At 51.5% G+C, this 24,627-nt stretch overlaps 1 protein-coding gene across 1 annotated transcript in view; it reads right to left on the reverse strand.

The window, feature by feature from the left end:
• The window catches only part of LOC147093410 (uncharacterized), a 97,564-nt gene extending 75,029 nt beyond the window's left edge, over positions 1-22,535 (reverse strand). Inside the window, exons 1-2 of the mRNA XM_085974309.1 lie at positions 22,422-22,535; positions 12,535-14,019 (exon numbers count right to left, since the gene is read on the reverse strand). Coding sequence (XP_085830435.1) covers positions 12,535-13,910 — 1,376 coding nt within the window. The 5' untranslated portion in view covers positions 13,911-14,019; positions 22,422-22,535. The remainder of the gene's footprint in view (positions 1-12,534; positions 14,020-22,421) is intronic.
• Positions 22,536-24,627: the final 2,092 nt, after the last annotated feature.

Here is a 24,627-nt window from a genome sequence, read left to right on the forward strand (position 1 = left end):
TTAAATTGTCCATTCCCAGGATGTTTCCAGGTTTGATAATATCCGTTCACAGTTGAGCCGACAGTGCTGCTTGCTTCCTGCTGCAGTCCAGGATATGTGATCCCTGTCTGTTTGACCACAACTTTGTCAACACAATGGGCGGAAGACAGCGAGAGGAAGTGGGACAATGGGCCCTGGATGATCAACAAGTTGGCATCTGGGCCTAGAAATTCAGTTGCGTTCACCAGCCGTTAGCGCCATAAGAGGAGTAGATCTCGAGCGCTAGGCACTTAGCGGCCGGGCACAGAATGATCTGCGCCTACGCCCAACTTCAGTAGACATTTAGCGCCGGCGCAAAGTGTTTGCGCGCGCTCAGCTGCGCGCGCAACTTATGACGTCATTTCGTCGTGCAACGCCGTTTGTGCACCCCAAACCAGAACTTCAGTGGCGCCCGCTCAATGTGGGCGTGGCGCTGTTAAGAACTGTGAAGTGGAACGCAGCAGAGGCCCTGCGGGCCTCGGGGAGTGCTAATTAAAGGGCACTTAGACTGAAATATAAAGGCCAGCCATTTTGCTGCAATGACTTTAGTGCAACGGATTTCTGGACAGAGACCAAGGAAGAGACCTTACTGATTTGGGCCAACATAGGAGAGGTATTTTTGGCTTCTGGCCAGAGCTTGGAAATTTGACTCATTGTGATTTCACTGTTTGCAAGTATATTATGGGGGCTGCATGGGGTTCCAACCCTCAGTTCCAGCATTATGTGCGAAGGGCTCACAGATGCTGTGTGAGAGTGGCAGCCATGCCTAGACGCAGAGGGGCCATCAGGCATCGGCAATGTAGGCCTTACCCACTCAGGGAATATCGCCAGCAGGTGTCCTATCTCACCATGACTGCCGCGCAGTGTGTTAAGAGGCTGCGCTTCAGAAGGGAGGTGGTTGCAGAGATCTGCCAGCTGCTTCACAGAGATCTGCGTCCACAGCTGATGAGCAGAACGTCTCTGTCGGTGGAAGTGAAGGTCACGGTGGCTCTGAACTTTTATGCAAGCGGCTCCTTCCAAGCCGCTGCTGGGGACATAGCAAACATATCCCAGTTCGCCGTGCATCGCTGCATCCGGCAGGTCACCGATGCCCTTTTCACAAGGAGACACCAATTCATCTCCTTCCCCATGACCCTAGAGAGGCAGGAGCAGCGTGCAGTCGGATTTGCGAGAACAGCGGGCTTCCCCATGGTGCAGGGCGCCATTGACTGCACACATGTGGCTTTGTGGGCACCTATCGACAATGCCAAGGATTACCACAACCGGAAGGGCTACCATTCCCTCAATGTACAGCTGGTGTGTGACCACAGGCAGCGCATCCTAGCTGTCAATGCCCGCTTTCCAGGCAGCAGTCACGATGCATTTATCCTGCGCCAGACTACTGTGGCTGACATGTTCCAGGCACAGCCTCCCCCAAGAGGATGGCTTATCGGGGACAAAGGCTATCCTTTGTGTACATGGCTCATGACCCCGCTCCGCGCGCCCAGGACCCCTGCTGAGGAGGCATACAACGAAAGCCATCAAGCCACAAGGAACATCATAGAGCAAACGATTGGTGTCCTCAAGCAACGGTTCCACTGCCTGGATCACTCCGGCGGATCTCTGCAGTATTCGCCGGATAGAGTCTCCCAGTTCGTCGTCGTTTGCTGCATGCTGCACAACCTGGCTATCCGCAGGACTCAGGCACTGCCACCTCACGTTGGACCACCACCTCAGGAGGACCATGAGGAGGAGGAGGAGGAGGAGGAGGAGTACCAGCCCAGGAGGGAGCCACAAGGTCCAAGGGCCGTCCGTCGGCGGCTTATTGAACGACACTTCTAGGCCCCCTGTCAGGGAATGGCTTGTGGCAATGAAGGCACATGAATGCAGCCGCTCCGCAAGCCCTCAGCCGGTTAACGCAACAACCACTTGAAACATCACACATGGACAAGCTGAATAAAGAAAAAGCTTTATTGAACAAACTCAGGGCCCTTCCCACATGAAGCCCAAAAACACACAACACCCCCAAAAAACAGATCTCACTCCCACAACCTGGGGAGGAATAACAAAACTTGTCCATCCAAATGGCCTTCATCCTCGGCCTTACCAAAAGAACCCCCCCCATAGACAGCACAAGCACCCCCATATAAAAAAACATTTGCCTTCATCCTCGGCCTTACCAAAAGAACCCCCCCCATAGGCAGCACAAGCACCCCCATATAAAAAAACATTTGGCAACACACTCTACTTTGTGTGCCGAGAAGGCGAGTCCTTGTCCAGCCTTTTCCGGCCCCTGGACGACCTGCTGCTCCGCCTCAACCTGGGCCCTGTGGGTGTTGCAAGGTTGGGGGAAGGCTCCTGAGGGGCACAATGCGTGATGGCAGATGCCCTTGGGGGTCGGCCTAGACGAGCTCCGGCCCTGGAGGGGCCGGCTGCTGACTGCTGCAGCTGTGGCTGGGCAGCATCAGTCTCTCCAGCAGCTCGTCGCAGCTTTGCTGGGGGAGTGGCAGTGGCGGCTGCAGCAATGGGGGCAAGCTGGCTGATGCCAGGCGCTCGCTGGTCGCCAGAGACACTGGCAGTCAGCCGGGCTGGCACTGCAGCAAGCGCAGCAATCTGGTGAAGGCCAGACCGCTGTGCTGCAGCAGCGCGGCGGGTGCCCTGGCGATGCATGCGTGACACAGCGAGTGTGGCAGCAGTGAGTGCCCGTACTGCCCTGGTCTGTGCCCGCATCAGATCAGCCAGTGACTGCACGGCACCACTGATCAACTGTCCACTCGCTGCCTGTGCTGCCCTGAAGTCATCCCGACTCGCGTCCTGTGCTGCCCTGAATTCGGCCCGACTCGCGTCCTGTGATGCCCCGAATTCAGCCCAACTCGTGTCCTGTGATGCCCCGAATTGTGCCCGACTCGCATCCTGTGATGCCCCGAATTGTTCGAGACCCCTGGCCTGTGCTGCCGCGAGTTGTTCGAAACCCCTGGCCTGTGAGGTCCCGAAATCGGACACACTATGAGCCAGGGACTCAATGGCCTCAGGCAACCATGCCACAACCCCCATGAACTCGGTGTGCCAACAATCCGATATACCTATCAATTCATCCAATGAAAAGCGACGAGTTAAGACAGTAACTATAGGTTTTTATTGGCTAAATAACAGAGCCCACCCTCGTGGGTGATCGGATCCAACAAGGAGGAATACCAGCCAGTCGACCACCTTTATACCTGGGCAAGTAGGTGGAGCCATGGGCGGAGTCAGCAGTGGTCAGCCCAGGTATAACAGCGTGACAAGAGGCGACCTCGTGTAGTGATACAACAGTGTAAACAGTGATAACCATAGTGTAACGATATAACAGTGATAACCATAGTGTAACGATAGTGAACGATAAAAGTGGTTTACCACATTCGCCCCTTGTTTAGATTTGAGTCCGGCGGGGTGAAGTGTACTACCAGTTCGGGTATGTCAGTCTGTCCGGAGGCCTCGTAAGCCTTTCCGATCGTCGCAGCAGCGGCGGCGGTGATGCAGTATCCGATGTTAATGCTGGTGTCTGCGTGGTCGGCGAAGGCTCGTGGGGTTCCGGCATGCCGTCTACCTGGGCTGGATTTGGGGGGGTGGTGGGGGGTAACGGTGGTGTCTCAGGGATGCCCGAGGGTGCGAGGTCTCGTAAGGAGACTGTGTCCTCCCGCCCGTCTGGGTATGCCACATAGGCGTACTGGGGGTTGGCGTGCAGGAGGTCCACCCTCTCGACCAGGGGGTCTGTTTTATGGGCCCTCGCGTGCTTTCACAGCAAGACGGGCCCCGGAGAGGTCAGCCAAGTTGGTAGCGTGGTTCCCGTAGTCGATTTCCTGGGGAAAACAAACATTCGTTCATGGGGGGTGGCATTAATGGCAGTGCAAAGCAGTGACCGGATGGAATGCAGCGCTGTCGGGAGGACTTCCTGCCAGCGAGAGGTTGGGAGGCCCTTGGACTTTAAGGCTAAGAGAACGGCCTTCCAGACAGTCGCGTTCTCTCTTTCCACCTGGCCGTTCCCTCGGGGGTTGGAGCTGGTGGTCCTGCTTGCAGCAATACCTCTCGCTAGTAGGAACTGGCGAAGTTCCTCGCTCATGAAGGAGGAGCCCCGGTCGCTATGTATATAGTTCGGGAACCCGAACACGGCGAAGAGGTCGATCACGCATTTGATGACCGTGGTACTGGTCATGTCTGGGCAGGGGAAGGCAAAGGGGAAATGGGAGTACTCGTCAATGATGTTGAGGAAGTACACATTACGGCCAGAGGACGGGAGGGGCCCCTTAAAATCGATGCTCAAGCGCTCGAAGGGGGGGGGTGGCCTTGATCAGGCTTGCTCTGTCCGGCCTAAAGAAATGCGGTTTGCATTCGGCACAGGTTTGGCAGTTCCTGGTCATGGTCCTGACCTCCTCGATGGAGTAGGGCAGGTTGCGGGCCTTAATGAAGTGGTAAAGTCTGGTGACTCCGGGGTGGCAGAGGTCGTTGTGGAGGGTCTGCAGTCTATCAATTTGCGCGTTGGCGCATGTACTTCGTGATAGAGCATCTGGGGGTTCGTTCAGTTTACCAGGCCGGTACAAGATCTCATAATCATAGGTGGAGAGCTCGATTCTCCACCTCAAGATCTTGTCATTCTTGATTTTGCCCTTCAGCTTGTTATTAAACATAAAAGCGACCGAACGCTGGTCGGTGAGGAGGGTAAATCATTTGCCTGCCAGGTAATGCCTCCAGCGTCGTACAGCCTCCACGATTGCCTGGGCCTCCTTCTCGACCGAAGAGTGTCAGATCTCAGGGCCCTGGAGGGTCCTTGAGAAAAAGGCCACCGGTCTCCCCTCCTGGTTAAGGGTTGCGGCTAGGGCGAAGTCGGATGCATCGCTCTCCACTTGGAAAGGGATAGACTCATCCACCGCGTGCATTGTGGCCTTAGCAATGTCTCCCTTAATGAGGGAGAAGGCTGCGCACGCTTCTGCCGTCAGGGGGAAGGAGGCGGACTTCATGAGGGGTCTGGCTTTGTCCGCATAATTCGGCACCCATTGGGCATAGTAGGCGAAGAGCCCCAGGGTCCTCTTCAGCGCCTTTGGACAGTGGGGGAGGGGAAGCTCCATGAGGGGGCGCATTCTTTCGGGGTCGGGGCCGATGACTCCGTTCTCTACTACGCAGCCGAGGATGGCAAGGCGCGAGGTGTTAAACACACATTTCTCCTTATTGTAGGTGTGGTTCAGCCATTGGGCCGTACGGAGGAATCTCTCCAGATTAGCATCATGGTCCTGCCGGTCGCGGCCGCAGATGGTGACGTTATCTAGATAGGGGAACGTGGCTTGCAGCCCGTTCTGGTCAACCATCCGGTCCATCTCCCTTTGGAAGACCGAAACCCCGTTGGTGACGCCGAAGGGAACCCTAAGGAAGTGGTAGAGGCGGCCATTCGCCTCGAAGGCAGTATACTGGTGGTCCTCAAGGCGGATAGGGAGTTGGTGGTAGGCCGACTTAAGGTCGATGGTAGAGAATACTCGGTACTGTGCAATCTGATTGACCATATCAGATATGCGGGGAAGGGGGTATGCGTCCAGCTGGGTGTACCGGTTTATGGTTTGGCTGTAGTCGATGACTAGGCAGTTTTTATCGCCGGTCTTAACGACTACGACCTGGGCACACCAGGGGCTGTTGCTCCTCTCGATGATGCCCTCTTTCAGGAGACGCTGCACCTCAGAGCTAATAAAAGCTCTGTCCCCGGCGCTGTACCGCCTGCTCTTGGTAGCGACGGGTTTACAGTCACGGGTGAGGTTGGCAAACAGGGAGGGGGCGGAACCCTGAGGGTGGATAGGCCGCAGGTGGTACGTGGTGGGCAGTTTAAAGGCTGTTGGTTGTCGACTGTGAGTGGGGGGAGGGGTCCACCGTATGCCAAAGTGACACTTTGAAGGTGGGATTGGAAATCCAGCCCTAGTAGGACGGCAGCGCAGAGTTGGGGCAGGACGAGAAGTTTAAAATTTTTATACTCCGAGCCCCTAACCGACAGGGTCACAACACAGTATCCGCTGATGTCTGTTGAATGGTACCTCGACGCCATCGAGATCCGGTTGCGCGTTGGCTGGACAATGAGGGAGTAGTGGCTCACCGTGTCTGGATGGATGAAACTCTCCGTGCTTCCGCTGTCGAACAGGCAGGTCGTGGCGTGGCCGTTTACTTTGATGTCCATCATGGACTTGGACAGGTGATGCGGGCGAGCTTGGTCCAGTGTGACGGAGGCTAGTGTATGGCTGAGCGAGCTGCTGTAGTCTGCGGGTGAGGCTGTTGTCGGGTCTGGAGACAAGGTGGCGGTCGAGTGTGGTGAACAAAATGGCGGTGCCCACGACGTTGCATAAAATGGCGGAGAAGATGGCCACCCCCACAACTCACATGAGGCACTGCCGGTGTCGGTGGCCTTGATCAAAGATGGCCGCCCCCACGACTCACACGAGGGGATACTGGCATCTGTGGCCTTGATGAAAGATTGCAGCCCCCACAACTCGCATGAGGCACTGCTGGCGTCTGTGGCTTTCCCCCTGCAGGCCTTCGCGAAGTGGCCTTTCTTGTGGCAGTCGGAGCAGGTCGCGTTTCTTGCAGGGCAGCGCACCCTCGGGTGTTTCGCCTGGCCACAGAAAAAGCAGCCGGCGGCCCGATCGTGGGGCTCCGATGTCGCAGCTGGTACCGGGGGTGGCGGTCCCGATCGGGTCCGGGACGCCGACGCTGAGGTAGGTCCCAGAGGCGGCAGTGCGAGGGGTATTGCGGTCGGGGTCAGGCCCGAGTCCCAGGGTCGCGCAGCACAGTACCTGGAATACACCTCGAGGTCCCGATGGGCCACTTCCAGAGAGCGAGCGAGGGCTGCAGCTGTGTTCAGGGTGAGGTCCTTTGATTCGAGCAGTCTTTGCCATGAGTAGTCGGGCCGAAGGCCTTTCACGAAGGCATCGCGGATATTCTCTTCAGTATTTTCTGCAGCCGTTACAGCTTTAAAGTCACAGTCCCTGCCGAGTGTTTGTAGCGCCCGTAAAAATTCATCTACAGGCTCTCCTGGCTGTTGCGGGCGGGATCTTAGGAGATGTCTGGCATACATAGAATTTACCGGGCTCCGGTACTGCTCTTTCAGCAGGTTGAGGGCGGCCTCGTATGTAGTAAGGTCCTGGATGAGTGCAAATACTTTAGGGCTCACTTGGGCGGTCAGAACTCTTAGTTTGGATCTCTGAGGCACGCCGGATTCTCCCAGGTAGGATTTGAAACAGCTCAGCCAGTGTTTGAAGTCGAGGGCTGAGTTTGCTGCCTGTGGGTTTAGATCCAGGTACGGCGGTCGGAGGGCTCGCAGCCAGGCCAGCTGCTGTGGCTGTTGTAGCTGGGCGTCTGACTGGTCATTTGGCTGCTCCGTTAAAGACATTTCAAAATTTAGCCAATAAAATTGATATACCTATCAATTCATCCAATGAAAAGCGACGAGTTAAGACAGTAACTATAGGTTTTTATTGGCTAAATAACAGAGCCCACCCTCGTGGGTGATCGGATCCAACAAGGAGGAATACCAGCCAGTCGACCACCTTTATACCTGGGCAAGTAGGTGGAGCCATGGGCGGAGTCAGCAGTGGTCAGCCCAGGTATAACAGCGTGACAAGAGGCGACCTCGTGTAGTGATACAACAGTGTAAACAGTGATAACCATAGTGTAACGATATAACAGTGATAACCATAGTGTAACGATAGTGAATGATAAAAGTGGTTTACCACACCCCTGGTCTGTGAGGTCCCGAAATCGGACACACTATGAGCCAGGGACTCAATGGCCTCAGGCAACCGTGTCACAACCCCCATGAACTCGGTGTGCCGACGATCCGAGTCCGCGGACATTTGATCAAGGAGGCGCACCTCCTGGGCGAGGACTGCCTCCGAACTGGAGGCCGGACTCTCCCTCTGGGGAGAAGGCCGCCGAGCTGGCCGACCCTTCCCGCGTGGCTGCACGCCACTGGGCCCAGCAACTACACTCCCCTGCAACACTTCCCCCCTCTGGGGAGAAGGCAGCCGAGCTGGCCGACCCTTCCCGCTTGGCTGGACGCCACTGGGCACAGGAGCTACACCCCCCTGCAACACTTCCCCCTGGCTCTCCTCCAGGGAACACGTGTCCCCTCCATTGCCATCCCCTGGCGCGGATGAGGGTTCCCCCGATGTGCCACCTTCCTCTTGCTCCTCCTCATCCTCCTCTTCCGAGGGACTGACACTCGCAGCTTCAGGGACCTCCTCCTTACCAGCTGAAAGCAGGAAGGCACAAGAGTAGCTTTAGAGTGAGGACAGGGCGTCAGCGAGGGAGGCATGAGTGGTGGCATTCTGCGCATTGGTCGGACAGTGGCAAAGGATGTAGATCTGAAGCGCAAGGGGAACGAGAGAGGTCCAAACGGTCATGTCCTTACCATTGGGGCCCAGCACAGGGTCAGCATCTCCAATTGCAACGGGGCCAATCACCCGGGCACCCATGACTCGACCCACGTGCTCCTCCAGGTCACTGAGCTGCTGGAACTGGGCACGGCCTCCCCCGGTGACAGTCCGGCTCTTCAGATTCTGGGCCAGCTTGGCCTGCAAGAGAAAGGACGGCCTCTAAGTACAGTGTGGTGCCCTGTTGTTGTGTGCACTGCCTCCCATGGTCGAATAGCTTGGCCAGTGTGGTGCCCTGTTGCTGTATGCACTGCCTCCCATGGTCGAATAGCTTGGCCAGTGTGGTGCCCTGTTGCTGTATGCACTGCCTCCCATGGTCGAATAGCTTGGCCAGTGTGGTGCCCTGTTGCTGTATGCACTGCCTCCCATGGTCGAATAGCTTGGCCAGTGTGGTGCCCTGTTGCTGTATGCACTGCCTCCCATGGTCGAATAGCTTGGCCAGTGTGTAAAGTGCAGAAAGTGCAATTGATGTTCATGCCAGTGCCATAGCTGCTGGATGAGGGCTGGCCATTAGGGCTTTGCGGTCCCTTTGCCCATAATGTGAGGTGCACATGCAAGGATGAGGAGGACACTGGAAAGGGTACTCACCCTGACAATCCGAGTGAGGTCGTTAAACTTTTTCCGGCATTGGACACCAGTCCTGGGGACATCGCTGTTGGCTGTGACACTCTGGGCGATTTCCCTCCAGGCTCTCCTGTACACCCTCTTGGGAGGCTTCTTGCCACTGTCCGGGAACAAGATATGGCTTCTCTTCTCCAAAGCCCTAACCAGCACCTTTAAATCATGGGCAGAGAAGCGCTGCGCTCGCTCACGGGCCCTCTGCATCCTTCCTGGCGCTATTTCTCTCCAGCAGCAGTGTTTAGGCCTAGCTGGAGGGCTGCAGTATCCAGGGCGTGGCAGCAGACCAAGTCGACCCTTCCCCCTTTAAGAGCTGGCCGGCGCCAGGGTGTCTGCTGTCAATCAAAACATGACCGCACCTGCGCTGCGCCCGGCCTCGGCGGTATCAGTCTGCACCGTCGGCTTAGCGCCTAAAGATAGCCGTGCAACGCCAGTTTTAGCGCTCGAGCGAACTCCTTGGCCAAAGCTACTGAATTTCGGCGAAGTGGACTCCACTTTCCGGCGGGCGCAAACTTTAGCGGCCGCCCGACTTTACCGCCCCAAAAGTGGCTATACTGAATTTCTAGGCCCTGGTGTTTTGTCAGGAAATCACTCATTTCTGGGCCTCTTGTTCACAAACTCTGGTCAGGCCCCAATGAATCATCAGTGGTCGGGAAATTATTGGTAAAAATTCTGTGGGACAGAATTAGTCTCCACTTGGAGAGGCAAGGATTAATCAAGGATAGCCAGCATGGCTTTGTCAGGGGAGATCATGTCTGACCAATTTGATTGAATTTTTCGAGGGGGTGACTAGGTGTGTGGATGAGGGTAATGCAGTTGATGTAGTCTACATGGACTTCAGTAAGGCTTTTGACAAAGTCCCGCATGGGAGAATGGTCAAGTAGGTAAGAGCCCATGGGATCCAGGGCAATTTGGCACATTGGATCCAAAATTGGCTTAGTGGCAGGAGGCAGAGGGTGATGGTCGAAGGTTGTTTTTGTGACTGGAAGCCTGTGTCCAGTCGTGTACCGCAGCTGATGTTAGGCTCACTAGCCTGTAATTCCCTGGTTTATCCCTACTACCCTTCTTGATTGAAACATATAAGATCCTGAGGGGTCTGGACATGGTGAATGTGGAGAGGATGTTTCCTCTAGTGGGAGAATCTAGAACTAGGGGTCATTGTTTAAAAATAAGGGGTCACCCATTTAAGTCTGAGATGAGGAGAATTTCTGGTATCATCCTTGTAAATCTTCTCTGCACCCTCTCCAGTGCCTCTATATCCTTTTTATAATATGGCGACCAGAACTGTACGCTTTACTCTAAGTGTGGTCTAACCAAGGTTCGATACAGGTTTAGCACAACTTCACTACTTTTCAACTCTATCCCTCTAGATATGGCCTTGCTAACCTGTGTCGCAACTTTTAGTGATTTGTGTATTTGTACTCCGAGATCCCTTTGTTCCTCTACCCCACCTAGACTCGCACCCTCCAAGTGATAAGTGACCTCCCCATTCTTCCTACCAAAACATAATACCTCACATTTATCTGTTCAGCCTTGGTCACTCTGTAAAAACTCTGAAATGTTTAAGAATGAAATCGGGGAGTCAAAAGCTCAGGTGAGGCAGTTTAAAAAGACAGTCCCTGACCAGAGATTGCTGGATGCTGACACTCGGTGCTCACGAGGATAGAATGTCCCATTCCCCAGGCACGGACATCCAGCACCTCGATCACAGCAACAATTCACAAAACAATGGCAATATAATTTGGAGCAGAGACGGTTAAATGGAGCTGTGATCGAGGTGCTCAAAATTATGAGGGGTTTTGATCGAGCAAACAAGGAGAAGCTGTTGTCACTGGCAGGAGGGTCGGTAACGAGAGGACACAGATTTCAGATCATTGGCAAAAGAATCTAGAGAGGAAATGAGGAGACTTTTTTTACACAGCGAATTGTGATGATCTGGAATGTACTGCCTGAATGGGAGGTGGAAGCAGATTCAATAGTAACTTTCAAAAGGGAATTGGATATATACTAAAAGCAGAAATGTACAAGGCTGTGGGGAAAGAGCAGGGCAGTGGGACTAATTGCATCGCTCTTTCAGAGAGCCGGCACCAGCACGATGGGCCGAAAGGCATCCTACTGTGCTCTATGATTCTATAACATCAGCTTCTCTCTGCTCACTAGTACTGAGAGAACAGGGAATAATCTTTAAATCCAGCCCAGTTATTGGGGGCTCTTAACATTAACAAGCCCCAGTTGCCTGAATTAACATGGTTCAGTCCTGGATGTGATTAAAGGCATCGGGAACAGTGGAATCGACCCACCGCAGTCACACTGTGGACACACTGGTGTGTCAGCGGGTGGGATACACCAGGGAATCCCTTTCCACACACTGAGGTTGACTCTAATGATCGGGAGTCCCAGGGTTTCGGATACCAGATAATCAAGTTCACAAGAACACAAATTGTCTCTCCAGACTTTATTAAGAGCGCTGCATAACACAGATCGGGTGAAAATTCCCTCAATCTGGAGAATAGAAGTACAGTGGATTCACGCGCGATCTTCTCGATCTGCTCCAACTGACAATGGCTTAAGTGGCCTGTTCTTATACACAAGCTTGGTTACCGCTCAGGAAATGGGATTGTTTGGACCCGTCTGTTGACCGCCTCCTGAACTCCTGCTAATTCAGGGAATTTAGTCCATCTGTGACCAGACTATAACCACAAGCCCGTCTGGTTATCACACCTATACGGTCCGTGAGGTTATTATCAGATTCACACCCAGACGTTGTGCCTTCACTTGTCTGGCACTTCATCCCATAACACGGGTACAGGGGCTCAGTAATGTTTCATTCATCAGAAAAAGACAAAGTACAAAAACATACTGGTCAGCTTAACAGAATCTCATCATATTTATGGGGCCATAAATATAATAGTCATTAATAAATCCAGGAGGGAATTCAGGAGAAATGTCTTTACCAAGAGAGTGATGAGAATGTGGAACTCGCTCCCCCAAGGAGTAGTTGAGGTGAATGGTATAGATGGATTTAAGGAGAAGCCTGATAAACATAGGAGGATATGTCGGAGGAGGCTCGTGTGGAGCATAAACCCCGGCATGGACCAGTTGGGCCGAATGGCCTGTTTCTGTGATGTACATTCAATGTAATAACATGAACAGTCCACCGGCGCGCTCGAGGCCTTCCGCGACCGGTGGGTACCGGAGAGACTGGCGTGCATCATCACCACCGAAAATAGAATTTTAATTTAATTTAAGTTTCCTTTAAACTTTTTTTGTTATGTTACAGGTTTTATTGGTTGCGATTGTTGACTTTTAATAGGCAATTGCCTGTGATAAGGAGAAAAACAAAAATAACATTAACAGTCAAATCAAGGGAATCATCAGCACAACAGATTGAAAGATTAAACAGTAGTACAAGAATTTATAAAACATTCATCCATTCCACGTTCAGGTCACCCCAGCTGTCTACAGGGCCCTGCGCTACACAACAGTGTGAACTCGCTGGTGTCTCAGCAGGTCATTCGAGTTTTTAAAGCTCTTCCCACAGTCAGAACATGTAAACGGTTTCTCATCAGTGTGAACAAGCTGGTGTGCCAGCAGGTTGGTGGACTGCAAGAATCCCTTCCCACACACAGAGCAGGTGAACTGCCTCTCCCCGGTGTGAACTCGCTGGTGCCTGGTCAGAGCCCCGGAGATTTTAAAACTCTTCCCACAGTCAGAACATTTAAAGGGTCTCTCATCAGTGTGAACGTGCTGGTGTGTCAGCAAGTTGGATGAATCAGAGAATCCCTTTCCACACACAGAGCAGGGAAATGGTCTCTCCCCGATGTGAACTCGCTGGTGTCTGGTCAGATCCCCAGAGCTTTTAAAGCTCTTCCCACAGTCAGAACATGTAAACGGTCTCTCATCAGTGTGAACTCGCTGGTGTTGCTTCAGGTCCCCGGAGTATTTAAAGCCCTTCTGACAGACAGAACATTTAAAGGGTCTCTCATCAGTGTGAACTTGCTGGTGATGCTTCAGGTCCCCAGTGCATTTAAAGCTCTTCCCACAGTCAGAACATTTAAATGGCCTCTCATCAGTGTGAACAAGATGGTGTCGCTTCAGGGCCCTGGAGCTTTTAAAGCTCTTTTGACACACAGAACATTTAAAGGCTCTCTCATCAGTGTGAACAAGCTGGTGTATCAGCAAGGTAGATGAATCAGTGAATCCCTTCCCACACACAGAGCAGGTGAATGGCCTCTCCCCAGTGTGAACGCGCTGGTGTCTGGTCAGAGCCCCGGAGCTTTTAAAGCTCTTCCCACAGTCAGAACATTTAAAGGGTCTCTCATCAGTGTGAACTCGCTGATGTGCCAGCAGGTTGGTGGACTGCAAGAATCCCTTCCCACACACACAGCAGGGAAATGGCCTCTCCCCAGTGTGAACACAATGGTGTCTGGTCAGAGCCCCGGAGCTTTTAAAACTCTTCCCACAGCCGGAACATGTAAACGGTCTCTCATCGGTGTGAACAAGCTGGTGTTCCTTCAGGACACTGGAGTATTTAAAGCTCTTCCCACAGTCAGAACATTTAAATGGTTTCTCATCAGTGTGAACAAGCTGGTGTCTCAGCAGGTGGAATGAATAAACAAATCCCTTCCCACACACGGAGCAGGTGAACAGACTGTGCCCAGTGTGACTGCGCCGATGAACATCTGACGCAGACGGGGAACTGAATCCCTTCCCGCCATCCCCACCTTTACCCAGTTTCTCCCCAGTGTGACGGTGCACGTGTCTCGCCAAGGCAGGCAATCGGCTGAAGGCGAGTCCACACACGGAACACGTGTGCGGTCTGTCGGCGCTGCGATCATTGCTCTCTCCTTCCATGTGCAAAGGCCGATGATATTCAGGTCCTGATGAATTGAGCGACTCTGTCAGATCCTGACGTGATGTTTGGTCTGAGCTTCCTGTCTGTAAATGCTCCACTTCTAAAACCCTGTAAAAGGGGTGTAGAAAGTAGTAAGAGGGAGAATGTTGCCTCATGTCCCCCTTTCCCAGCCCAGAGGCATTGAAGCTGATTTTCAGGCTCCAGTTGCTGTCCCCAGGTGAGAGCAGCTCAGTCAGCACAGAGCTGGGGCTGGAATCTGGGAGAGGGGCCGCAGGCAGCACAGAGCTGGGGCTGGAATCTGGGAGAGGGGCCGCAGGCAGCACAGAGCTGGGGCTGGAATCTGGGAGAGGGGCCGCAGGCAGCACAGAGCTGGGGCTGGAATCTGGGAGAGGGGCCGCAGGCAGTGGGCCTGGCAAAAAGGCAATCACTGATTGAATAATAAACAGGGGTAAGGGGACACTAACCTCACATCAGATATATCTATAGCTTAAGTAGACAGATTTTAAGCCAAACGATGGGACCAATGTCTGCAATTCCTGTGCCATGCAGGAACTCCGGGACGCTTCACGTGTCCTGGTGAACCACAGGTGCAGGAAGTGCCTCCAGTGGCTGGAACTCGAGCTCAGGGTCTCTGAGCTTGGGGAGCGGCTGGAGTCACTGCCGGGCAGACGGGAGGCTGAGAGTTTCCTGGAGCGCACGTTCCAGGAGGTGGTCACCCCGCAGCCACAGAGAGTTCATGGGAATTGGGATGGCAGGAATGACGCATGAGGAGAGATTGGGTCGATTGGGCTTATACTCGCTGGAGTTTAGAAGAATGAGAGGGGATCTCATTGAAACTTATAAAATTCTAACAGGACTAGACAGACTAGATGCAGAAAGAGTGATCCCGATGGCAAGGGAGTCCAGAACCAGGGGGTCACAGTCTAAGGATAAGGGGTAGGCCATTTAGGACAGAGATGAGGAGGAATTTCTTCACCCAGAGAGTGGTGAACCTGTGGAATTCTCTACCACAGAAGGCAGTTGAGGCCAATTCATTAAATATATTCAAGAAGGAGTTAGATATATTTCTTAAGGCTAAAGGGATCAAGGGATATGGGGAGAAGGCAGGGACAGGGTACTGAGTTTGGATGATTAGCCATGATCTCATTGAATGGCGGAGCAGGCTCGAGGGGCCAAATGGCTACTCTTGCTCCTATCTTCTATGTTTCTATGTAATTTAACTGGGTGGCCGCCCAGCAGGGTTTGAGGAGGCAAGGCAGTGCAGGAATCCCCCGGGAGTGTGGCGCTCTCAAACCGGATTTCAGTGCTGAATCCCGGTGAGGGTGACGACACCTCGGAGGGGAGTGCAGTCTAGAGCGCATCCACTGCACTGTGGGTCAAGGCCAATTTCAGTGGGGTGAGAACGGATGTGGCCCAGGTAAATTGGAATCAAAGATTGGCAGGCAAAACTGTAGAGGAACAATGGGCTGCCTTTAAAGAGGAAATAATTCGGGTACAGTCGAGGTACATTCCCACTAAGGGGAAATGTAGGGCAACTAAAGTCAGAGCTCCCTGGATGATGAAAGAGATAGAGAGTAAGATGAAGCAGAAAAAGAGCGTGTATGACAGATGTCAGGTCGAGGATACATCTGAGAATCAGGTTAAATAGAAAGTTCAGAGCAGAAGTGAAAAAGAAAATACGAGGGGCAAAGAGAGGGTATGAGAATAGAATGGCAGCTAACATAAAAGGTAATCTAAAAGTCTTCTATAGGCATATAAATAGTAAACGGGTAGTAAGAGGAGGGGTGGGGCCGATTAGGGACCAAAAAGGAGACCTACGCATGGAGCAGAGGGTAAGGCTGAGGTACTAAATCAGTACTTTACATCTGTCTTCACCAAGGAAGAAGATGCTGCCATAGACATAGTGCAGGAGGAGGTAGAGGAGATACTGGATGGGATAAAATTGATAAAGACAAGGTACTAGAAAGGCTGGCTGTACTTAAAGTAAATAAGTCACCAGGACCGGATGGGAAGCATCCTAGTACGCTGAGGGAAGTGAAGGAAGAAATTGCGGAGGTACTGGCCATAACCTTCCAAATCCTCATTAGAAACTGGGGTGGTGCCAGAGGACTGGAGAATTGCAAATGTTTCACCCTTGTTCAAAAAAGGGTGTAAGGACAAACCCAGCAACCACGGGCCAGTCAGTTTGACCTCGGTAGTGGGGAAGCTTTTAGAAACAAAAATCAGGGACAAAACTAACAGTGTGGATTAATTAAGGAAAGCCAGCACGGATTTGTTAAAGGCAAATCGTGTTTAACCAACTTGATGGAGTTTTTTGATGAGGTAACAGAGAGGGTTGATGAGGGCACTGCGGTTGACGTGGTGCGCATGGATTTCCAAAAGGTGTTCGACAAAGTGCCACATAATAGGCTTACCAGCAAAGTTGAAGCCCATGGAATAAAAGGGACAGTGGCTGCACGGATAGGGAATTGGCTAAGTGACAGGAAACAGTGAGTAGTGGTGAACGGTTGTTTTTCAGACTGGAGGAAGGTACACAGTGGTGTTCCCAGGGGTCGGTTCTAGGGCCACTGCTTTTCTTGATATATGTTAAAGACTTGGATGTGGGTGTACAGGGCATATTATCAAAATTTGCAGATGACACAGATCTTGGAAGTATAGTGAACAGTGAGGAAGATAGTGATAGACTTCAAGTGGACATAGACAGGCTGGCGGAATGGGCGGACATGCGGCAGACTAAATTTAATGCAGAAAAGTGCAAAGTGATACATTTTGGTAGAAAGAATGAGGAGAGGAAATCTAAACTAAAGGGTACAATCCTAAAGTGGGTGCATGAACAGAGAGACCTGGGGGTATATGTGCACAAATCATTGAAGGTGGCAGGGCAGGTTGAGTAAGCGGTTAAAAAAGCTGATGGGAACCTGGGTTTCATGAATAGAGGTATAGAGTAAAAAAGCGTGAAATTATGATGAAACTGTATAAAACACTGGTTCGGCCTCAACTGGAGTATTGTGTCCAATTCTGGGCACTGCACTTTAGGAAGGATGTGAAGGCCTTAGAGAGGGTGCAGAAAAGATTTACGAGAATGATTCCAGGGATGAGGGACTTCAGTTACATTGATAGACTGGAGAAGCTGGGGTTGTTCTCCTTGGAGCAGAGAAGATTGAGAGGAGATTTGATAGAGGTGTTCAAAATCAAGAGGGGTCTGGACAGAGTAGATAGAGAGAAACTCTTCCAATTGGCAGAGGGGTCGAGAACCAGAGGACACAGATTTAAGGTGATTGACAAAAGAACCAAAGGCGACATGAGGAAAAACTTTTTTACGCAGCGAGTGGTTAGGATCTGGAATGCACGGCCTGAAAGGGTGGTGGAGGCAGATTCAATCACCGCTTTCAAAAGGGAATTGGAGAAGTACCTGAAAGAGAAATATTGCAGGACTTCAGATTCCTGGGGCAGGAGGGACCAGTTCTGGGGCAGGAGGGACCTGTCCAAGGTGGACGGGTTGCACCTCAACAGAGCTGGGACCAATGTCCTCATGGGACGGTTAACTAGTGCTGTGGGGGAGGGTTTAAATTAATTTGACAGGGGGATGGGCACCAGGATGAAACATTAGAGAGGAGAAACAAGGTGAAGAGAGGACTGGGAGAGACAAGTAGCACTAGAGGGACAGAATTGCTGGTCATCTTCCAAAATTCGATAGACTCTGGAACAGTTCCCATGGATTGGAGGGTAGCTAATGTTACCCCACTATTCAAAAAAGGTGGTAGAGAGAAAACAGGAAATTATAGACCGGTAAGCCTGACATCGGTAGTGGGGAAAATGCTAGAGTCCATTATAAAAGATGTAATAGCAGAGCACTTGGAAAACAGTGACAGGATCAGACAAAGTCAACATGGATTTACAAAAGGTAAATCGTGCTTGACTAATCTACTGGAATTTTTTGAGGATGTAACTGGTAGAATAGATAAGGGAGAACCAGTGGATGTGGTGTATTTGGACTTTCAGAAGGCTTTCGATAAGGTCCCGCATAAGAGATTAGCGTGTAAAGTTAAGGCACATGGGACTGGGGGCAAGGTACTGACTTGGATAAAGAACTGGTTGGCAGACAGGAAGCAAAGAGTTGGAATAAACGGCTCTTTTTCCGAGTGGCAGGCAGTGACTAGTGGGGTACCGCAGGGATCGGTCCTAGGACCCCAGCTATTCACAATATATATATAAATGATCTAGACAAGGGAACTAGATGTAATATCTCCAAGTTTGCAGATGACACAAAGCTGGGTGGGCGTGTGTGCTGTGAGGAGGATGCCGAGAAACTCCAGTATGATTTGGACAGGTTGGGTGATTGGGCAGAAGCATGGCAGATGCAGTATAATGTGGATAAATGCGAGGTTATCCACTTTGCTGGCAAAAACAGGAAGGCAGATTATCTGAACGGCAATAAATTGGGAGAAGGGGAAGTGCAACGAGACCTGGGTGTCCTTGTGCACCAGTCGCTGAAGGTAAGCATGCAGGTGCAGCAGGCGGTTAAGAAGGCAAATGGTATGTTGGCCTTCATAGCGAGAGGGTTCGAGTACAAGAACAAGGATGTCTTGCTGCAGTTGTACAGGGCCGTGTTGAGACCACACCTTGAGTATTGTGTGCAGTTTTGGTCGCCTTATCTGAGGAAGGATGTTCTTGCCATGGAGGGCGTGCAGCGAAGATTCACCAGACTGATACCTGGGAAGGCAGGAATGACGTATGAGGAGAGATTGTGTCGATTGGACTTGTACTCGCTGTAGTTTAGAAGAATGAGAGGGGATCTCATTGAAAATAATAAAATTCTAACAGGACTGGATAGACTAGATGCAGGAAGGTTGTTCCCGATGGCCGGGGAGTCCAGAACCAGTGGTCACAGTCTAAGGATAAGGAGTAAGCCATTTAGGACAGAGATGAGGAGGAATTTCTTCACCCAGAGAGTGGTGAACCTGTGGAATTCTCTACCACAGAAGGCAGTGGAGGCCAATTCATTAAATATATTCAAGAAGGAGTTGGATATATTTCTTAAGGCTAAAGGGATCAAGGAATATGCGGAGAAGGCAGGGACAGGGTACTGAAGTTGAATGATCAGCCATGATCTCATTGAATGGCGGGGCAGGGTCAAGGGGCTGAATGGCCTACTCCTGCTCCTATCTTCTATGTTTCTATGAACCCCAGGACCAGGCCCCTATAGGGAATAGGTATGCAGATCTAGCCGCAAAACTAGCTGCGGAAGAAATGCAACCAGAGGACGCGTTCAAAAACGAAATAAATATGGTCATGATAGTCAGTGGGGTACAGGAAGTGAATATAATGGAGCTACAAGAAAATACTAGTAAAGAGCAAAAGGAGAAATGGAGACAAACTGGCGCGCAATTACAAGATGGAATTTGGAAATGGGGCCCACGTAACCAGGTGGTGGCACCGGAATGTTGTAGACAACAACTGATGGCGCTATACCATGGTGTAACACATACTGGCAGAAGTAACATGTTGCGCCTACTGACACAGTACTGGTGGTGACCAAAGATAGGTCGGGAAGTAGCGAAATATTGCCACCGCTGTATAATATGTGCAAGAATAATGTAGGACAGAGATGTAGAGTTAGAGTAGCAAACCAACCCAGGCCCCAAGGACCCTGGGAAAACTTACAAATTGACTTTACCGGCCCCTTAGCGCAGGACCGGGGAAGAAATATTGCCTGGTAATAATTGACCAATTTACCAGGTCGGTGGAAGCCTTTGCCACCCGAGACTGCTCTGCAAAAACAGTTGCACTAATATTGGCTACCGAGGTTATACCCCGTTGGGGAGTGCCTCTGCAAATTGACTCAATGGCACTCATTTCACCGGCAAAATACTGAAAGAAATCTGTAAGCTGCTACATGTGACACAAAAATACCACATACCATATCACCCCCAGAGCTCGGGGATGGTAGAAAGAATGAATAGGACACTGAAAAACGCTCTGACAAAAGTCATCCAAGAAACAGGGAAGGGATGGTCGGAATTATTACCCAGCATACTAATGAGGCTGTGAGCCACCCCAGGATGAACGACCGGACTGACCCCCTATGAATTAATGACAGGACGAGCTATGAGACTGCCAGAGGATTTGGATGGAGGGGTGGGAGAACCAGGACCAGTACAAGATAGATTAAGGCGATACTTAGTACAACTAAATCAGGAGATACAAGCACTAAATAAAGTAGTAAGGAACCAACAACAGATTAAAGATCTAGGAAGGCAGAATGCTGGACTTAAACCAGACGAGTTGCCCAGAATAGGTCAACAAGTAATGACGCAAGTTATCGGAAGAAAGGGAATGGGGTCCGTTGGATGGGGCCATGTACTGTATTAATGACAAGTGATACGTGTGTTTGTCTACAGGAACCGATGGGTATGCGATGGAAGCAATGGACCCAGGTGAAACCATTTAACACTAAAGACCCCCATTCTACCCTCTCCTCTGGGGTAAAGAGCTCGGAAGACGACCAGACTTCTGTTTAAATTACAGATAAACATGGATCCAGTCGACCCTTTATATCAGAGGGTCCGTCTCGGGGAGAAGAAGCTCTCCCGGTTTACCCTTACACCTGAGAACTCATTTTTAATGTGGAAGCAAGTCATCCTCGGTTCCGAGGGACTGCCTAAGAAGAAAGAAGATATAATTGGAGTAAGACTTCTTTACTCCTGTACTCAAATCCTCTTGTAATGAAGGCCAGCATACCATTTGCCTTCGTAACTGCCTTTCACAACCACCGGACGTCCCAAAGCGCTTTACAGCCAATGAAGTACTTTTGAAGTGTAGTCACTGTTGTAATGTGGGAAACGCAGCAGCCAATTTGCGCACAGCAAGCTCCCACAAACAGCAATGTGATAATGACCAGATAATGTTTTTTCGTCATGTTGATTGAGGAATAAATATTGGGCTCAAAACACCGGGGATAACTTCTTCGAAATAGCACCACGGGATCTTTTACATCCACCTGAGGGGGCAGACGGGGGCCTCGGTTTAACGTCTCATCCGTAGGACGGCACCTCCGACACTGCAGCACTCCTTCATTACTGCCCCTCCGACAATGCGGCTCTCCCACAGTACTGCCCCTCCGACAGTGCAGCTCTCCCGCAGCACTGCTTCCCCCGACAGTGCGGCGCTCCCTCAGTACTGCCCCTCCGACAGTGCGGCGCTCCCTGAGCACTGTCCCTCCGACAGTGCAGCGCTCCCTCAGTACTGCCCCTCCGACAGTGCGGAGCTCCCTCAGTACTGCCCCTCCGACAGTGCGGCGCCCCCTCAGTACTGCCCCTCCGACAGTGCGGCGCTCCCTGAGCACTGTCCCTCCGACAGTGCGGCGCTCCCTCAGTACTGCCCCTCCGACAGTGCGGAGCTCCCTCAGTACTGCCCCTCCGACAGTGCGGCGCCCCCTCAGTACTGCCCCTCCGACAGTGCGGAGCTCCCTCAGTACTGCCACTCCGACAGTGCGGTGCTCCCTCAGTACTGCCCCTCTGACAGTGCGGTGCTCCCTCAGTACTGCCCCTCTGACAGTGCGGAGCTCCCTCAGTACTGCCCCTCCGACAGTGCGGCACTCCCTCAGCACCGCACTGGAGTGTCAGCCTCGCTTTATATGCTCAAGTCCCTGGAGCGGGATTTGAACCAACAACCTTCTGACTCTGCTATCCACAGACCCACAGCTGACTCCAGTCTTTTACACAGTTTCATCATAACTTCCTTGCTTTAGCACCCTACGCCTCTCCTGAAGCAGGGGAGTTATGATGAATTGTTAAACAGTTTTTTTTGCAGAGTGACCAAGGCTGTCTGTAGGAAACAATTTTGCATTTGAAAGAAGCTTGTATTGTGAAGCTTGTGCCCCTTTGCCAGGCCCACTGCCTGCGGCCCCTCTCCCAGATTCCAGCCCCAGCTCTGTGCTGCCTGCGGCCCCTCTCCCAGATTCCAGCCCCAGCTCTGTGCTGCCTGCGGCCCCTCTCCCAGATTCCAGCCCCAGCTCTGTGCCGACTGCGGCTCTCACCTGGGGACAGCGCGTCACAATCGGCCCCAGCGCACCTGAGCTGGAGAGGAGGCCCCGTCCCCTTGCCACGCCGCCATTGGTTGGAGGACCAGGCCGCCCATTTCAGTCCTCCCACCTCAGCCCTCATCCTATTGGTCAGAGCTTCCGTCAGTCACAGGCCGGGCCGGCCTCTTCCTCTGAAGACGTCACAATCGGGCCCCAGCCTCAGCGCCGGGTGAGGGAATATCCCGCCCCCTAGCCGCGCCGCCAATGGTTGGAGGACTAGGCCGCCCAGTTCAGTCCTCCCACCTCAGCCCTCTTCCTAATGGTCCGCGCTCCCGTCAGTCAGAAGCACATGGCTCCGGCTCACCACGCCACCCCGCGCGGATCAATCAGCTCCGTTCGGTGTCCGCGGGGGTCCCGCCCGCCCGACTCCCAGGATTGGTTTTTCTCATATTTTCCTTTACAATCTCGCTCTCCGCTCCCCGCTCACCTCGATTTAAATCGATTCCCCAACACTTTACCCGGCCGCTGATTCCGCCTCCTCCCGGGCCCGGCCTTCCGTGTGCTCGCCGGAGGACCCGCGCAGGCGCACTGGCAGCCTGGTTTTGTGATGGGGCCGAATGACCATGCGCGGCCCCGCCTCTCCACATTTAAAGGGACACCCACCCCCTCCACATTTAAAGGGACACCCACCCCCTCCACATTTAAAGGGACACCCACCCCTCCGCATTTAAATGGACACCCACCCCCTGCACATTTAAAGGGACTCCCGCCCTCTCATGTCCTCTACTGTGGAGGAGGAATTCCTGGAGTGTTTACGGGATGGTTTCCTGGACCAATATGTCAAGGAACCAACCAGAGATCAGGCCATCTTAGACTGGGTATTATGTAACGAGAAAGGATTAATTAACAATCTTGTTGTAAGAGGCCCCTCGGGTCGGAGTGATCATAATATGATCGAATTCTTCGTTAAGATCGAGAATGAAGTTGTTGACTCAGAGACTAGGGTCCTAAATTTAAATAAAGGAAACTACGATGGTCTGAGGAGCGAGTTGGGTAGGATTGATTGGGGAATGTCACTCAAAGGGCTGACGGTGGATAGGCAATGGCAAACATTCAATGACCGCATGGATGAACTACAGAATTTGTTCTTCCCAGTTTGGCATAAAAATAAAACAAAAAAGTTGACTCAACCGTGGCTAACAAGGGAAATTAGGGATAGCATAAGATCCAAGGAGAGGACATATAAATTGGCCAGAAAAAGCAGTAAACCTGAGGATTGGGAGCAGTTTAGGATTCAACAAAGGAGGACAAAGGGATTAATTAAGAAGGGGAAAATAGAATATGAGAGTAAGCTTGCAGGAAACATAAAAACTGACTGTAAAAGCTTTTATAGATATGTGAAGAGAAAAAGAACATAAGAACATAAGAAGTAGGAACAGGAGTAGGCCATATGGCATCTCGGGCCTGCTCCGCCATTCAATAGGATCATGGCTGATCCGAACCTAGACTCATGTCCACTTCCCTGCCCGCTCCCCGTAACCCCTAATTCCCTTATCAATTAGGAAACTGTCTATCTCCGTTTTAAATTTATTTAATGTCGCAACTTCCACAGCTATCTGAGGTAGCAAATTCCATAGATTTACCACCCTCTGAGTGAAGAAGTTTCTCCTCATCTCAGTTTTGAAACAGCAGCCCCTCATTCTAAGATTATGCCCCCTAGTTCTAGTCTCACCCATCAGTGGAAACATTCTCCCCGCATCCACCCGATCAAGCCCCCTCATAATCTGATATGTTTCGATAAGATCACCTCTCATTCTTCTGAATTCCAATGAGTAGAGGCCCAACCTACTCAACCTTTCCTCATAAGTCAACCCCCTCATCTCCGGAATCAACCGAGTGAACCTTCTCTGAACTGCCTCGAGAGCAAGTATATCTTTTCTTAAATATAGAAACCAAAACTGTACGCAATATTCCAGGTGTGGCCTCACCAGTACCCTGTATAACTGAAGCAAGACTTCCCTGCTTTTATACTCCATCCCCCTTGCAATAAAAGCCAAGATTCCATTGGCCTTCCTGATCACCTGCTGTACCTGCATACTAACCTTCTCTGTTTCATGCACCAGGACCCCCAGATCCCTTTGTACTGTAGCACTTTGCAGTTTCTCTCCATTTAGATAATAACTTGCTCTTTAATTTTTTTCTGCCAAAGTGCATAACCTCACACTTTCCAACATTATATTCCATCTGCCAAATTTCTGCCCACTGACTTAGCCTGTCCATGTCCTTTTGCAGGTTTTTTATGTCCTCCTCACTCACTGCTTTCCCTCCCATCTTTGAATCATCGGCAAACTTGGATATGTTGCACTCGGTCCCCTCCTCCAAATCGATAATATAGATTGTAAAGAGTTGGGGTCCCAGCACTGACCCCTGCGGAAAACCACTAGTTACTGATGGCCAACCCGAGAATGAACCATTTATCCCAACTCTCTGTTTTCTGTTAGATAGCCAATCTTCCACCCATGCCAGTATATTACCCCCAATCCCGTGATTTTTTATCTTGTGCAGTAATCTTTTGTGTGGCACCTTGTCAAATGCCTTTTGGAAATCCAAATACACCACATCCACTGGTTCCCCTTTATCCACCCTGTTTGTTACATCCTCAAAGAATTAGAGCAAATTTGTCAAACATGACT

Source organism: Somniosus microcephalus, unplaced genomic scaffold (genome assembly GCF_052327205.1).
Source record: "Somniosus microcephalus isolate GS21.2 unplaced genomic scaffold, FLI_Smic_1.0 unresolved_chr1, whole genome shotgun sequence".
Classification (NCBI taxonomy): domain Eukaryota; kingdom Metazoa; phylum Chordata; class Chondrichthyes; order Squaliformes; family Somniosidae; genus Somniosus; species Somniosus microcephalus.